At 40.1% G+C, this 16,850-nt stretch overlaps 1 protein-coding gene across 1 annotated transcript in view; it reads left to right on the top strand.

The window, feature by feature from the left end:
- Positions 1-1,774: 1,774 nt before the first annotated feature.
- Positions 1,775-16,850, top strand: part of MAPK8IP3 (mitogen-activated protein kinase 8 interacting protein 3) — a 58,077-nt gene continuing 43,001 nt past the window's right edge. The window contains exons 1-4 of the mRNA XM_088148147.1: positions 1,775-2,221; positions 10,954-11,074; positions 11,795-11,865; positions 12,229-12,320. Of these exons, the coding sequence (XP_088004273.1) occupies positions 1,904-2,221; positions 10,954-11,074; positions 11,795-11,865; positions 12,229-12,320 (602 nt within the window). The 5' untranslated portion in view covers positions 1,775-1,903. The remainder of the gene's footprint in view (positions 2,222-10,953; positions 11,075-11,794; positions 11,866-12,228; positions 12,321-16,850) is intronic.

The raw sequence follows: 16,850 nt of genomic DNA, 5'->3' as shown, positions 1-16,850 counted from the left end.
GGATTCAGCACTGAATGGAGAAGTAGACTAGATGTAGAATGGGGCTCAACATATTCCTATAATCCTCAACATTATCTCATTACCAGCTAGGGTCTTTTATTAATTAGAATTCAGCAATATATAAGAGAATACCTGCCTCTACATCCAAATTCCTTTCAGATCCATTCCTGCATGATTTCATCATCTGTAACACTTATAAGAATATGTATTAAAAGATTATTTTAAGTAATACAATCTGTCGGCCTGCTACTCAAAGCCCTTTTTAGTTAATCAAGTGATTTTATTTTAGTAGTATAACCATTGTTAAATCTAAGTAAACAGATTTCAGTGGCTTACTCTTAAATAAGTGTGCTACACAGGCTTGCAATTCAGCTCATCTCCCATATCGTTTTCTTTAAACCTTGCCAACTATAATATGTGCATAGCTCATGTGCCACTTTAACTCATAGTTTTAAGAGATGGATTGCAGGGCACTAGTCAGATGTAATGAATGGCATCTTATGGTGCTTTAAGAAATCTTGATCCTCTGTCTCATGTAGATGATGTTATAGATGGCAGTTTTAAAATTTATGTCTTATTTGTACAAATGGAGTCTGTGGCATCATGACACTCCATTACATATATTTTAAAAAAATCCAAACACAGCAGGTATTCCTCATATTTATATCTTATTTGTCATATTGCAAAAACAGCTTTGTAATACTGAGCTGAACATCCCTTTCCAATCCTAGCAGCAAATATCTACTGTATTCATCCCACACATCCAGGTGGTTCTTCAAGGCTCTGAAAGACGAGGGCAAAATATTAATTTGAGGCATTCCCCTTTTTTATCATTGTACCCTATGTTAATGCAAATTTCTCCCTCCATTTATCTATTGATATCTATGGCCCAATAAAAAGGAGTGTGTGGGGAAATCTTAATACAATATTAAAATAAGATTTTAGTCAATTTATGTTATTTCCTTGAGTGAAAAATTATCCATTTCCAGTACTAAACTATACCTTTGCTGGGGGAGAGGGGGACTTGTCAAGCGCATATTCACTAAATGAATTTACCCATTTTTTAAAAGATCTGTGCAATGTGTGGAATCACACAATAAACTAAGCAAACAAACAAACCAGGATTCCAACTAGCCAAGCTAAGCACGTAATGAACATGCAGCTGCCAGAACTTTCATTACTCTGGTTCAGTAAGTTGCTTGAACGTGCATGTGAGTCCGGGACCAACTGCCACCTCCCCCAAAAGAGCTTTGCCTGCTTTTGACAGACAAGGGGTGAGCAGTCAGGGACTGGAGCAGGACCAGAAAACTTCAGCCCCAAGGTCACCCTGAGCCCTGGAAACTGAGTGAGGTTGGCCCAGTTACTTTCCCTCAGCCTCACCGACCTCACAGGGATGTTGGAAGAACTAAATGAAGGAGGATCCCCGCAGAAGCAGCCTTGAGCTCCTGAGAGCAGGCTGGTTTCTTCTTCTTCTCCTGAAGGGCAGAAGTGCAGGAGAGCTATTATTGTTGTTGTTACTGTCGTTACCATTATTCACAAGCCCCGACGTTCCGGCGAGCTTGGCCATGAATGAGAGCCCCATCCCCGTGCAGGGAAGAAGGATGCTCCCGAGAGGCCCCCTTCGCAGCTTCCCCCCCGGGAAGAGAAGCAGCCTGCCCGCCCGCCCGCCGCCTCGCTGGTGCGCCTGTGCGCGCAAGGCAGCGAGCGCGAGGGAGAGGCGACGGGAGTGGCCAGTGGCGCAGGGCAGGGGCGAGCGGGGGTGAGCAGAGCCGAGCGCTGGAGAGGAGGAGACCGAGGCCGGAGGAGCATCGCTGCCGCCGCCGCCGCCGCCGCCGTCCATCTTCTGCAAGCCGGCCGGCCGAGCAGGTGCGGCGGCGGAGGGGAGCGCATCGGCGGCGCCAAGATGTTGGAGATCCAGCTGGACGATGGCGGCGTCGGCGGCTACCCGGGGGACGACTACTGCTCGGGCTCGGTGATGTCGGAACGCGTCTCGGGCCTGGCCAACAGCATCTACCGCGAGTTCGAGCGCCTGATCCGCTGCTACGACGAGGAGGTGGTCAAGGAGCTGATGCCGCTGGTGGTGACGGTGCTGGAGAACCTAGACTCGGTGCTGACCGACAACCAGGAGCACGAGGTGGAGCTGGAGCTGCTGCGGGAAGACAACGAGCAGCTTCTCACCCAGTACGAGCGGGAGAAGGCGCTGCGCAAGCAGGCCGAGGAGGTGAGGGAGCCGGGGAGACCCCCGGGGTCGAGCCGGAGGCCCAAACTTGGCCGCGGGACTCAGTCGGGGAAGTCGAGAAGGCCTCTCCGGCCCTCTGGCTCCCAAGCAGAGCCGCAGGGGTTGCAGCCGAGCATCCATCCGTGGTCATCCTTATCGTCAGATCAGAAGGGGAGTAGCCACTCACTCTGGCAGGAAAAACATCACTGATTTATTATGCTGTGAGCTTTCATAGTCTTTGGACCCATTCATTGGGGGCGAGGGGGAGATGCTCCCAGAGCTTGCAAGAGGCTGAGCTCCAGCCATTCAGCTGTTTCCAGGCTGGATTGTAACTGAAAGAGTGCTCTGACAGCTGTTTCTCTTATGGAGGATTAGAATAAAAATGAAAGCAGGTGTAGAAAAGCATTGGAGGGGCTCACCTCTATTTGGAGGCATCTCTGAGCTTGAACTGGTTGTGAATTCACTTTCTTGAAGGGCAAAGAGGAGATGGTGACTTGGAAATCCTCCTTGAAATCCACTGGATTATGGGGAAAAGAGGGGAAGTGAGAGGAAGTTGGCTTCCAATGAATAAATGGCATGGTGGGAAGAATTTGTTTTCCCCATTACTTTTTCCCTACCCCCATCAAGCTAACAATTCCGGGTCAACCATCCTTTTTTTCTAGCTCCAACCTGCCTTAGTCAATCATCTTTCAGGAGTTTTAGCTCCCCGTTCCCATCGTCAACCTCGATGAGCTGTTCTGCTCAAGATAATATGAACGGTCATCCAACAGATCTAGAGATTGCTAGATGTGGGAACTGCTGGTTTATTACAGCGGCATTCATCCAAATGCCTATTCCATCACTCTTGACAGCCAGCCAAATAGATTGGCTTGCCCCTATATTAATTCCTGTGTCAAAACTTGATCATGTGTCTTCGGAGGGTTTCAGAAAGTCATCCGACTAGTCTTTTTGGCAAATATATTTTATCTGTTCCGATTTTTGAAAATAGACTCTTTTTTTCCCTCCTTTCCAGATCTTAATTTTCAGAAGTTCAGGTTCCTTCCTAAAGACTGTCCTTTCTTCCATTTAGCTTTTGGATGTACCATCCATGCATTTCTTAGCTTAGTGAAAGAATGTTGGGGCTGGTAAAAGTGCTAGCAACAGATGCAATATTCTTTCCATCATTGCATGGAACAAAAAGAGATGTTTATAAACATAGGAAGGGCCAAACACAAAAATGGCTTTCTTTGGTGGTGGCAGGTGGCCAGAAAGTAGATCTGAATAACTTAGTAAATCACTTGGGGGTTTGCACTTGATCTGCAAGGATTTCTTGACTCCTCTGAATTAAATTTGAACTGCTGTGTGAATCCAACCTTCCCAGAAAGCCCCTATTTTGCACCAGGAGTTGGATCTCTTTGTTGAGGAAAAAGAAAAATAGAATTACAAGACTGAAATCAGTTCACCCACTGACCTGAGTTGTTTCGTGTGCTCTGCTTAGTTTGCTGAGTGAGTTCAGACACTGTAAGTTGTAAGCTATGGTTTCTTAATATCTCATGTAAACTTCATCAGATTATTTTTTTTCTACAAACCATGGTTAAGCAATAAACATGTCTGGTCATTGTGGGCGAATAGGTTTCTGAGAATCTACAAATTGCTTTCCTACACTATGGTCATCTTCTAATGCATTCCAATTTTGTTCTGCAGTTTTATAGACTGGAGTGTGGGTTTGATTTCATTATTTTAAAATGTTGCTTTATTGGTGATGTTGTAGTTATTTTATTTATTTATTTGTCAAATTCATATAGCTGCCCATCTCACAAACAGTGACTCTGGGTGGCATACAGCAAGGCTAAAACAATAAATACCAAATAATAATAATTATTATTATTATTATCTAAAAACTTTAAAAATTGTAAAAACAAGCTAAAAGAGGAGAAATATTAGATGAAGAGATGTTAATAATAGTGTAGCCACCTTAATAATTCACCAGTCCCCTGACACATCCAGGTTTTGAGGGAGCTGCAGAAGGACGGAAGTGATGAAGCCAGTCTCACTTTGGGGGGAAGATATTCCACAACATGGGCATGTTGTTGGGTGATGCCTAGTTGAGATGGGAGACAGGAGCTTTATGCACTGAAAATGGTGCTGTCAGAATGGATCTTTTTCATGTTTCTAGATTCATCTTTCATGGATGTATCTTTCTATTAAATCAGCAGGGAGACCTGGTCTCCCACTGTATTTCTACAAGCAGGGTGGCTAGAACTGAGATTGGCAGCTGTGCATTGAAACAGAAATGGGAGTCTCCAAATCATTGCATCCCATATTTCTGTAAAAGCACTTTTGTTGCTAACACACTCTGACAGCCCCTTAATTGCAAGCGTATGAATACAGTTCCTTTAATGTTGCCTAAATTAGAAACAAATCCAATTTCTCATTCTCGACATCTTTTGGTACTCTTTTTATGACTGTCATCTGGCTTTCTTTTGGGGCAAGATCACAAAATATTAGAATCGTGATCCAGGCAAAGATGAATCCAGTGGGACTTAGCTTCTGTACGGGCATGTGTGTGTGTAAGCTTATGCTATTGAAGTGGTGCTGATTTCAAATAACTATGTTAGGATTACTACCTGCTTCTCTAGATAAAACCAATAGGAGAAATTTGCTGCGTTTTGACTGGGTCAGGTCTCTGGAGCCTAAGATTAGGAAAGAAATGGTTAGACGTTACAAAATTATGAGTGGTACAGAAGTACAAAAAAAGAATGAGCTACATTCTATGTTAGCTAGGTACACCCATTATGTTTTACACAGATAACCTGGATATTTTGGTTTTGACTAAGGATATACTTGTGAACCTGATCATTGTGGTTTGTAAACCCATCAGTTATGGCTTAGTGTCATGTGCCCATGCAACCATTAAGACTTGTTCAATAAACCACGGTTAACATGAAATGTGGCATAGTGTGATGTGAACCTACTGTTTGCCAAACAGGCTTTTATGTTAATTTTTGCAATTTTCTGATCGAAGGTTGTGAGAATAGTAGGATAAATATATCTGCAAATAGAAATGTGAGGGCTTATCTTCCTAAAATCCTTAGAAAAACAAAGAAAAATACATTTATAAAATTGTCCTCTTTCTAAATGTTCCTGCTTTCTTAACTGAGTTTTTCTAGGTTCCCACCCCCAAACCTACATGTCTGTATTTATACGTATATGAACACGAACTGTCCTCTCATCCCTACAAGGTGGACCAGACTAAGAAGCCATGTAGTTCAGTACTACTTTTATTGTAATAGTTATAGCAGCAGAATCTTGCAAGTCTGCATGGGTTTTCCCCCTTCTTTTTTCTTTGTGTGAACTAGGAAGGATCTTGTCTGAGATGTTTTCTCAAGTTACTTGCTTGGCCCAGGGTCAAGCACCTTTTATCTGGCCATTGCCTTGATAGCAGTTCTTCCTATCCTTCAAAACCATTTCCTTTGCCCTCTACACAAACACACGTATACTTGTTACAAACATTAAACTCCAGAAATTATTGACAGGAAAGGAGAATCTGTTAATTAGTTCATACTATACATATATCCACATTCATCTCAATGGCTCTATAGCAGAGTCTCCCAACCTAAGCAAGTTCCAAATATGCTTCTTGGGGAATTCTGGGAGTTGAAGTCCACACACTTCAACCTGGAAGTTGTTTAGGTTGTGTTATATTATCTCCACAGTCAGAATAGAATAGATTTTGAGCTGTAATATAATTTGTTTGATTTTGGCTTGGCTTGTTTGAACACAGTTCAATAAACCATGATTAAGCAAACCGGGATATTTGGGAACCCAGTCATAGTATTCCATACGATCAATATGTCTATCATGAATAATGTTAATTACTGTTTTGAGTAGCAGCATCCTCAGAGATGTCCAGTGCAAAAAGGGCTTACCTGTTAGCTGGTCCCTCTAGCTGGAGATGCAAGATATTCCACTTAGAAATGATTCCCCCCCCCAAGAAAAAAAGCTTATTCATAACTTGTTAACTTGTGAAACTGATTGTCACTGACAGTTGTTTAAGAGAGATCAAACTTATATGAGTCTAGCCCATTTGCCTATTTTGCAGCATACTGTTTAAACAGGAATAGTGGCTCTCTGGGGCCCAGCCAAAAGATTTTCCCATCATCTGCTACTAGATTCTTTTTTTAAACCAAATACATCTTGGAACATTCTGTCTGCAAAGTGTATAGTGTTTCCACTGAGCTGTCGTCCCTCCCCAGCTAGGCATTTGCAACATATGACTTGGCAGAAGAGAGATAATTCTCCAGGGTGCTGAGTCTCTGTAATAAAACATTTTGGTTATATTCGCTTCTATTGGTGGTTTGGTTTGGTTTGGTTTTGAGTGATAAAATCACATTTGTACACATCAGTCCATTTCCACTTCTTAAGTAGCATAAAATTAGAATTACTTAGATAGTCAAGATCTCAGGATCGGTCCATCTTTGGATATTAAGGCTACATTAGCACCGCAGACTGTTCATGAATTCATTGTTTTGTTTTGTTTTTTGCTGTGCTATTTTTTTTTTTAATATATTTTTTTTATTTTTACAACAAACACAAAACATACATGGACAAACAAAACCACAAAAAGGCATAAAAAAAAAGCATCTTCCATTTTATAGCGTGTGTCAACCAGTTACCAACTCGTTGGTGCCCCTTTCATAATCTTAAATTCTCATATCATCTATTCAAAATATACTTGTATACTTATCAATTAACAATTATTAATCATTCATAGCTAATCTATAAAATCATTTATTACAAGAAATTTTAACTTTCAATAGGATTAGTAATACATTTTCATCTATCGATTATATGTGTATATATATAATAATTAATATCAAATTTCTATTATAAAGTTTCCTAATCCATTACATTACTATATTTTCTCATCCAATCATTAATAAAAACAAGTTACTTATCTTCTTACTCTAATTTCAAATCTCAGTTTAACTCATCTCTGCACATTTCATAATTTTCCATAACTTCCTCCTGCATAAGTAATTTTTAATTTTTCCAATTCTTAAAAGTTACAGTTCTAACCAGTATCAGTTACAATATCAGTTACAGTTCTAACCGGGTTACAGTTCTAACCAGATTCTTCACTACATGTTTCAACAAAAATATCTCTAGTTTAAAATCTATATGTTACTATATTCAACCATATGTAAATGTCTAATCTCTTAAAATATTTAGAATCAAATACAATTTTTAACTATATATCTCAGATTTATACTTTATTCCAGCGCTTGCATAATTTTGAGTTCACCCTTTTCATTCAACATCCCAAAATATCTAGCTGTTTATTCCTTTTTCTACATTATTAGATAAGAGAAAGCAATGATAAATGTCCTTTCAAACATTCTGCTTTTGAAGCTTCTGTCAGTTCCATCATTGTTGTATTCCCCTCGTTTTTCTTTAAACATCTGAAATAGTTTCTTTCAATATTGTTTTACTTCTTCTTTGTGCATTCTTTTAGTACGATTTTCCATTATAATCTTGTATAATCTTTTTCTCACCCTCAGTGCCAAGAACAAGTCTGTCCCTCTTCATTTATCAGTTAATTAACCACAATAATTCTGTTTAATATTTCTGATTTCTTGTACTATTTCTTCCTTTTCCATTGATCCCGTTTTATGTTTAATTAAGTCCATTTTAGCTTTAGTATCTTTTTTTCTTTTTTTTTTTGCGGGAATTTCTGCAGCTCTTCTTCCAGTTTTTTATAGTCATCCTCAATAGTTTAGAGATCTTTTTCTGCATTGTGTTTCTCGTATAGTTTATTATCTTGATAAACCTTCATTGAGTCAAAGGATTCTTTATCTTTGTTCTTGCCAAAAATAAGAAAGAAAAAAAAAAGCAAGAGAAGAAAAAAAAAAAAGAAGAGGAGGGAAAAGACTAAGTCTCTTTAAAAAAAAATCCAACTGAGGGGGGAGTGGAGAGCAAAGCAGAGCTTCTAGCAGAAAGAAGAGCTACTGCCACTAATCAGGGCTCTTGGGACTAGCTCAAACTTTCCATCTTGATATTTTCAAAATCGCTTTCAACTCCACTTTCTTGTTTATAGTTACGGATGGCACCTGTATAAACATGCACATCCCACTATCTTTTTAGAAAGCACAGGGTCCTTGAGCATGCGTCACAATAGAAGAAAAAAAGCACTATGTCGAGCCTCTAGATGGCAGCGCAACTTTCTTTCATTTACTTTCTCTTAACTCCACTTTCCCCATTTCAAAATCAAAAAGTATAAATTTCTTACAACAATAAAGAAATCTTAGTCAAAAAAAAGGCTTAAAATAAAAAGTTATTGAGTATTAAAAAGAAAAAGCCAATCCAGTTAAAAATATATTTTTTTTAAGAGAAAAACATCTTGCCAAATCCACTAAAAAGGGAAAGTTGAAAAGAAAAAAAAAATTTCCCCCCTTTTTTTATAAGGCTCGATCTCGCCGCTTAATCCACTTTTCTTCACTTTTAAAAATCTCTTTAAGTTACTTAAGGTGTTCTCTAAGAATAGTTAAATAGTAAAAGTCCATCTCACCCAGCTGACACCCTTCTCTTCCTTCTTCCTTTGGAGCTGCCCCGGCTTTCGCAGCCATTTTGGCTGGCTCTCCTCCGCCGGCTTCAAGAGCTTCTCCCCGGATCAATCTGGGACTTGCGGCGTCCCTGAGATCCGCGGGACGTGCCCTTTGCGATCGCCATCTCTACGGGACGGCTTAGGTCCATCGGGACCGTCCGGGGGAGGAGATATCGGCTGCCATCCTGGGAGCCCAGGATCGCCCGCCGTATCGCCGCGACGCCAGCTCCGCCCTCTCTTTTTGCTGTGCTATTGACCATCTCTGTAGCATAATATTCTGGAATATTATAAAAGACATTTCCTGTATATGGTGATATGTAGCCCATATTCTCTTTGTTATTGTTTTTTCCTTGTCTATTTTAATGCCTCCCAAATGAGGGCATTTTGGAAAAGCCCATGAACAGTCTTTGGATGTTGACTTTATGAAGTGATGCATAAAGGTGTCTCATTAGATCTTGATCACAACTCTTTAACTTCACAGGCTAATATGCATCTAACATGCCAATTCAAAGTTTACATAGTACGGCAGTATGGAATGATCCTTTATGAAGCAGGGCATAGGAGCTTCTCCATACATCCTGGTCTGCAACTCTTTACTGGCTAACAAGTTTACATGCAACAAAATATTGCAATTTGGAGTGATCCTATTGAGGATACCAACCAGTTATCCATGCCTTTTCCAGCCTGCTCCATTTTATTTCTCCCCTGTTTTTCTACTCTTGCAACATCAGATATCAAACATTTTGTGTCTATTTAATCTCCATTAGGATATTTATGGTTCGCTCTGTATTTTCTTTTGTGTATGCATGTGAATGGTAGAATTCACCCAAGCCTGCACTACTTTCTCCTTCTAGTTGGGTTGGGTTGTATTCCTTTCATATGGATGGGTTTCTTAGTAGTACATAAGATAAAAAGTCCCTATTTATCATTTAGACCAGCACCATCATTCACTGATAACCCCCGTCTTCTCCCCTTGATCAAATGGTGTTAGCTTTATTCTATCCTTAACCCATGATTTAAATAGTCTTCTATTGTCACTTTGTGTACTGGAATAAAAGTAGTTTTTCTCTTTAATACAACACTGTCCCAACACAGCTTCAGGGTATGTAAAAACTATGTTTGCGATCCATTATCTTGGAGGCACGATCAAGTGATCTAGAGATGTGTTTGGGATATGCTGGGAGTCTAGGTGGTGGACTGGTCTCCACCAAAGCTTTTTCTCTCTTTTTTTGCTCCCTGAAATAACAGTCTATTTCCCATTTATTTTTTCATACTAGTCCTGCTTTCCTATTTTGAAAATTCACTTCTCTCTAAGTTTCCAGCCACAGAAAGGACAGCAGGGTAGAATTCAGTATTTTATTGACAAAGAATAGAGGCCATAGGTATGCAGCAGATTAGATACCTTGCCCTCTCCTTTCCTCATTGGAACTTTCTGAAAACAATGAGGGATGTCAAAGGGAGCTAATGTTGATTATTTGCCAGCTTCCCAGTATTCCTCAGTTTCAGTCACTTGTGAAAATAATGAAGAAAAACAGTTGCACTCTGCCTGTTCACACTGCTGTGTCCTGGTTGGTGAATGGTTTTCCACTAGGTAGTGACATGCTGAAAGGGAAACAGCAGAGCCAGGGAGGAACCAGACAACAACAAATCTGGATAGCATGGTTCAGCAGGGGTCACAACAGGTACAACCGAGGTGGGATAGGAATTGGTGATGCAGACAGCCAGTTTTATAATGGAGACTTTTGTACCAATGCAAGGAGTGGTAGAGAGTGCTTCAGATCAATAATGGGGAACTGGCCAAAGTTATGCATGATATAAAGAATGTAGATATCTTTTACAGTCTTTGCGTTTGCCTTTATGTCTATGTCCAGGATTGCAGACAAAGCAAGAAATGTTATATAGACAAAGTTTTTATTAAGCAAAGCCAAAAAAAGTCTTCCTAGTTTTCTAAAGAACAAGGCCTCAAAATACTAATTAGTTCAGGTGACACAATTTTCTTTCAGTGATTGTTATATGCTTAAAATGATATATTTTCATAGGAAAATTGTACAACTTGCAAGAAGGGACAGTCTTTGATTTGTCACAGCTGGTTGTGAAGAGTCACCATTTCTCTGCTCACACAACCAGTTTCTGTTATTTATGTCTTGTATAGAAATTTATTGAATTTGAAGATGCACTGGAACAGGAAAAGAAAGAGCTGCAGGTTCAGGTCGAACACCTTGAATTTCAAACACGGCAACTGGAGCTAAAGGCCAAGAACTATGCAGACCAAAGTGAGTAAAACCCTGGCCAGGGTTTGGCTATACTACTGCAGGTCATACACACATTTTGTTGAATTTGGTTGGGTTTCCCTGTATGTATGATGAACTGCCAAATAGTCAAACCACTAGCTGGCTTAAGCACCAGGATCACCCTTCTTACAATCTCATATTGTGTTCCATTGGCATGCAATAGATTAGAATGTTACGAAGATGGCTTTTGAATCAGGTGCAAAACCATTGTCTGTGTACTACATACTGTCTATTCTGATTGACAGTAGCTTCCTAGAGTTTCAAATGTGTATGGGAAGGACCATGCTTCAGATTTGAAGCATTTATTGGAACATAGAAGGTTCCTGCTTCAATTCCTGGCTCTCCAAATATTAATGGCATAGAGAACCCATTCTAAATCTGTGTAAAGACACCACTGCATTAGATGTGCCTGTGATCTGACTTGGCTCAAGGTGTGGCTGTTTCTAGCCTGGCTTAAATGTCCAGAGACGGAATCCACGACATCTCCCTGAAAAATATGTGCTGTATCAACTCAGCTACAAGGAAACTGGCGGCAAAACCTCCTCTTTTGTTCATTTGTAATTTTGTAATCAACTGGGAATGAACTAGAACAAGCTTGAAGATGTATTCTCATTCCGTTTATGACTTGTTAGTATCTTCTTTCTCAGACTGATCCATTTCTCCCCACCCCACTTTTTTTTTCTTTTTTAAAATAATGAACAGTTTCCCGGTTGGAGGAGCGTGAATCTGAAATGAAGAAAGAATATAATGCTCTTCACCAGCGCCACACAGAGGTATCTCCTCTTTACTAGGAGTGGATAACAGTTGATTAGTTAATGAATATACAGGTCTAAAGGTAAATGACAGTAATATCCCTAACTCCTTTCAGATTTGTTGGGCTACGTTCCTGTCATCTCTGATCTTCTGTACTAGTGTGATGGGAGTTGGAGTACAGCCATAGCTGGAAGGTTATAGATCCTGTCTCTGCTGTACAGAAAAGCCAGGACATTGCCAGCTAAACTTTGTTTTGAAAGAAAACCATTTGCATTGAAAGAAACCATTTTCCAGATAAAATGTTGGAGTAGGGTACAATTCTAAAGTGCAAGTGGGAATCTGGGATAAGCACTGTATTTATTTTTCCTCCCCTTCTTCTGCAGATGATCCAAACCTATGTGGAACACATTGAAAGATCCAAGATGCAGCAGGTTGCCGGAAATAGCCAAAATGAGAGCGGTCTGCCTGGGAGAAGGTAGGGTGCATCTTGGCTCTGCCCCTGAGGAATTAGAGTTTCAAGGAGAAAAGACTGATCTGATCTTTCATAGACCTTTCTCTTCAAATAACCGAAACAAGCATCTTGTGGTGACATGTGAGCCAGGCTGCATCTTTGAGCCTTACCCGTTTGGGATCAGGCTGAATGATGGTTATGGGAATTGCATGGTGAGAGTGAAGGAAAAATGCTTGAAATTCCTCTGGCTGTGTTACACAATATGCCTCACTGTCCCCAGTTGGCATAGCCCTTATAAGCTGATTTAGGTCTTTAGTGGCACTCTGTCTCCAAGGGTTCCAGTACTTTATCCAGATGTTGTGAAGCAGCAGTGGGAAGCATGATTTCAAACAGAAGGGTAGCGAATGAGAATGCTGCTCCATTCTTCAACTCTCCTCTATCTAAATGTGATGAAACAAATACAGAATTATAGTGGGGAGAGCCCACAGACAAGACATCACTTTCTCCTAGCCTTCTCTAAATCACCCCTTTTTCCTATCATTTGGCTACAGTTTTGAATCTCAAGCCTGAGTTTCCCATAGTATTGATTCCTAGGCTGATTGATGTCTCTCAGTTTTGTCCAAGCAAGGCGCACCTGCCAATCTACATGATGACTGTTTTCTTAGAAGGGTGGTCTTCAATGGATGGGGTTGGGATCTAAAATTGGGTTGCCCCCAACTAAAAGCTGGTGACACAAACAGTTCCACCAGTAATCTGGTTTTGTTTTGTTCTTTACAGAAGAGAAAATGAGTAATAAAATGTGGGGAAGGGAAGAGAAGATAACTTAGGAGAAAGGGTGGGAGAGAAAAACATTATCAGGAGCTCAAGAAAAACCCAGATAGTCTACAAGAATGAGTCTCATATCACAGCAAAGTTAAAAATGATTTGAAAAGTTTGAACGCAACTTCCTTTAACTTTTTTTTTTTTCCTATTTCCTTCTTAAGAAGTCTGGCTTCTCTGGGATTAGAAGCAGAAATTTTAAAGTGAGAGTCCAAAGGCCAAAATGCTGGAAATTATATCTGTGTCTTCCTATTCTAACTTAAGAGCTATATACTTAAGCTATGTACACTTTGAAAATAATTTGGAAGAAGTGCTTGGTGAGCGCGAGTGGATTAAATAACTCCCTTGAAGTTAAGGCAACTCTTAAAGCAGCTGTTTTAGGTTTGCAGGGAAATTTAGAAAGGCCTAGGCTGCTTTGCTGAGCAACAGAAAGGTGATATGCCTGTGTGAGGTCTGAAGCTTTTCTGCTTCAGCCCTAATGAATACATGTTACAGGCTGTGGTGGGGAATGGAGCACAGTAAGGTTTATTATGGGCAGTCTCTTGCTTTCAGGTGAAAATGCTCTTATGCCTTAGGCAAGGACAGGCCCACCATGCAATGAGGTTATACGTTACAGAAGTGGGAATAGAACACAGATTGAGATCATGGAGACAACAGCAGTACTCATTTCTTCTTCTGTGTTGGACAAGTTGTCTATCTTTAGAAAGGGAAAGTAGATGATTTGCTTCCAGGGAAGAGAAAAGAACGTTGTTTAATTAAATCCTAATTTGGTGTGGGAATCAGTGTCCTGTGTAAATCTCCTGTGACCCACCAACCAATGTCAGGAGTCTTTTTCCTTCATCCCAGTCAATGCATGTTCCTTTGTATTTGGCTCAGACATTACAACTTTATTGCACAGTGCCCGTTGCTTATCTCTCCTCTGCATGTGGTTTGCGCTGTTTGAGCTCAGGGTTTTAGTAAAGTGGAGACATATTGTGCCCTTTAGAACATGAGTGTGTGTATGAGCACAGAACATGTTTTGTAACTCCTGAGATTATTGATGGTGTTATGTTTTCCTTGTGATAATGAGAGTGCGCAGATATGCATTTATTGTGACTTTCTTCCATTGAAGTTTATTTCTGTGAATTCATGGAACTTGCCCTGGTTTTTGTACTAGATCAGATAGGTCAAAAAAGATATGGCAACAACTGATTCAGACAGTCAGATTCTCTGCTGGGTGAGCACAGGTCTTGATGATCCCTTATGAAAATATTATTGGGGTATGGTGAGAGGTAAGAACATATATTTTTGTCGTCTGACCAGAAATTGGGTATTTGAATTCATCCAGAGATCTTGTGGATGAGAGGGACGCAACTTTTGAGATTTCGAAACTGTTTATTTTATTGTGTATGGGAGAAGCTAAGTATAGGATGTGTTAGATAGAGACAAGGAGTGACCCAAGCACTGAGTTGGTGGTATGACTGGTTTAGGAGAAACCTACCCTAACTCCAAGAAGATGTCGATAGTTACCACAGGGACAAATATACATAGAAATGTTGATCACTAAAACGTGAAATAGTATGAAATGACACTTGAGAAAGTCATCCACCCCTATTTTCTGCTGTTCTTTTGAATCCTGTTATTTTTAAATTTTTGAGTTTTTCTCTGAAATTTTGATAATTTGTAACCTGTCTTGGGAATTCACTGAAGGAATGTATACCCTCCCTCCCAAATAAATAAATAATTTCTCAAGTTTTAGACGAAGGCAATCAAAAGCCAACCTATGAACTTACCTGCTGCTCTTTTTTCTCAGTTGTCACCATCAGATGGAAAGCTGCAGTTCTTATTGGCATATGCATCCATCCATGTGTTTCCTGGTGCAGTTTTAGGAGGCATAGAGAAAATTGTCAGTAAGCCAGATGAGATATTACATTGGAAACCCATGATTAGAACTTCAGTAGTATTTATTTTCACATAAAAGTACCTGATTTGGATTTGAACAGGATTGTTTAATCCTTTCTCTCTGTGATTTCCAGATCCAAGACTTTTAGCTCTATTGGGTTAAGAAAAGAAAAAGGAATCAGACAGAGAGAAATACATATCTATATATCCCCTCTTCATTTTTATATTTCCCTGACGCTGGGCAAACAGAATCTGCAGGGATGTGGTTGAGATTATGGAAAGAGTTAAGCATTCCTTGGTCCATTGTGAGTCTTCTATTCAAGTCTTCTCTCTTTCTGTCCTTTATGTAAAATAAATATATTATGAGATCTGGCCATAGGTCTTCCATATGTAACATATCATCTGTGTCAGTGTTAACAAGCCCAGAAAAATTCCTTATTTGTCCCACTCCTAAGAAGAAGCTAGAGTTGAAAGCTACGGTGTGTTCTTGGTTTCTGATCCCTGGTTCATATCAGAGAAACAAGTCAGGGATCCCATTTCACATGTAGTAAACCTTGGTAGAAGCTTCTGGGAGGATCCAAGTGGGAGCGATTGTCCAATATGCAGCACATATTACTTCATTTGCATGTTGATTCATTCATGACAAACAAAAATTCTACAACATTATGGCTTATTGTACTGTATTTTGCAAATGTTATACAGTTGCCATCTTCTGCCACTTATGGAGAGACCATTGTTTGAATGATAAAACTGTGGAATCAGTGGAATCCATGTTTAAACAACTATTTCCAATCTTGGTAAAATGTTTTATGCCAATGTACAATAAATAAACATCATCTTTCTTGAGACAGGAGACCAGCAACTCAGTGTAACTGTATATACTATTGTATCATCCTTGCTTCACTGCGTGCTTGCAAGGCTGTGGGACAGTGTTTTAATCTCTGTTCAAATGAGCATGTTGTCTGAGCATGTCAATGTGTGCTTGCATGACTTTTGCACTCTAATGGTTATTCTCTTGTCTTGCTTCTTGTGCTATTACCTCTCTTGTGTTGGCTGTTCTGTTTGTCACTTCAGTCACCACCCATCATGGAGAAAAAGGTAATTTGGGGGCATCTATCTAAGCTGGGGAAGGGGTTGAGTTCTCTTGTTATCATCATCATAATCATCATGGAACTTTTGATGACCAATCATATTTTGCTGTTCCGTGCTGCTGCTAAATGGAGGTGGGACCGTCTGTTTTTTAAAGATTGGAGAAAAACATTCCTGGGTCATATTGAACACAAGTCCAGAATGTGAATCAGGCCTGGTAGCCACACCTATCACCTCCATACATTGTGTTTAGAATGTTGGGAGGCCCACTTGCCCCAGTGTCTGCTCTGGACTTCCCTTCCTCTAACCTCCATCATCCAGACCCCAATGTTTGAAGTAGTAGCAATAGGCAGCATTTAAAATGGTTCCTGTTTAGATTGGCAAGATCTCATGCAAAAGCACTGAACTCTTGCAGTATTTGGTGATCTTACAATATTTACAGGGTTTTTTTTTTTCAGTTTTTCAAAATTATTTGGGGTGGGATGGGGTTCTGTTGTTTTGATGCCCAGAGACTTAAAGCTTGACTGGGGCTACCATAAAAGATAGGGGAAAGCTAATCTGTTTTTTTTTAAGATAGTTGCAAGGGGTCCTCTTAGCCTCCTGTTAGGGTGGAAGTCCCTGTTCTTGAGTGATGAAAATGTTGGAAAAGATAGCAGTTTAGAGATTTTGTTAACCACCCATGAGGAGATTACATTTGTTCCTTTTGATCCCCTTAATCTGACTTCTTACCCGCAGAGGAATTTGAGTGAGTCTCATCAGCCTTGA

The sequence above is a fragment of the Python bivittatus genome, unplaced genomic scaffold, assembly GCF_059951505.1.
Source record: "Python bivittatus isolate LINGU-HERP-01145 unplaced genomic scaffold, Pbiv_v1 ctg000560_np1212, whole genome shotgun sequence".
Lineage (NCBI taxonomy): Eukaryota > Metazoa > Chordata > Lepidosauria > Squamata > Pythonidae > Python > Python bivittatus.
Note: the sequence above shows the minus strand (reverse complement) of the source record. Positions and strands in the feature narration are given on the sequence as shown.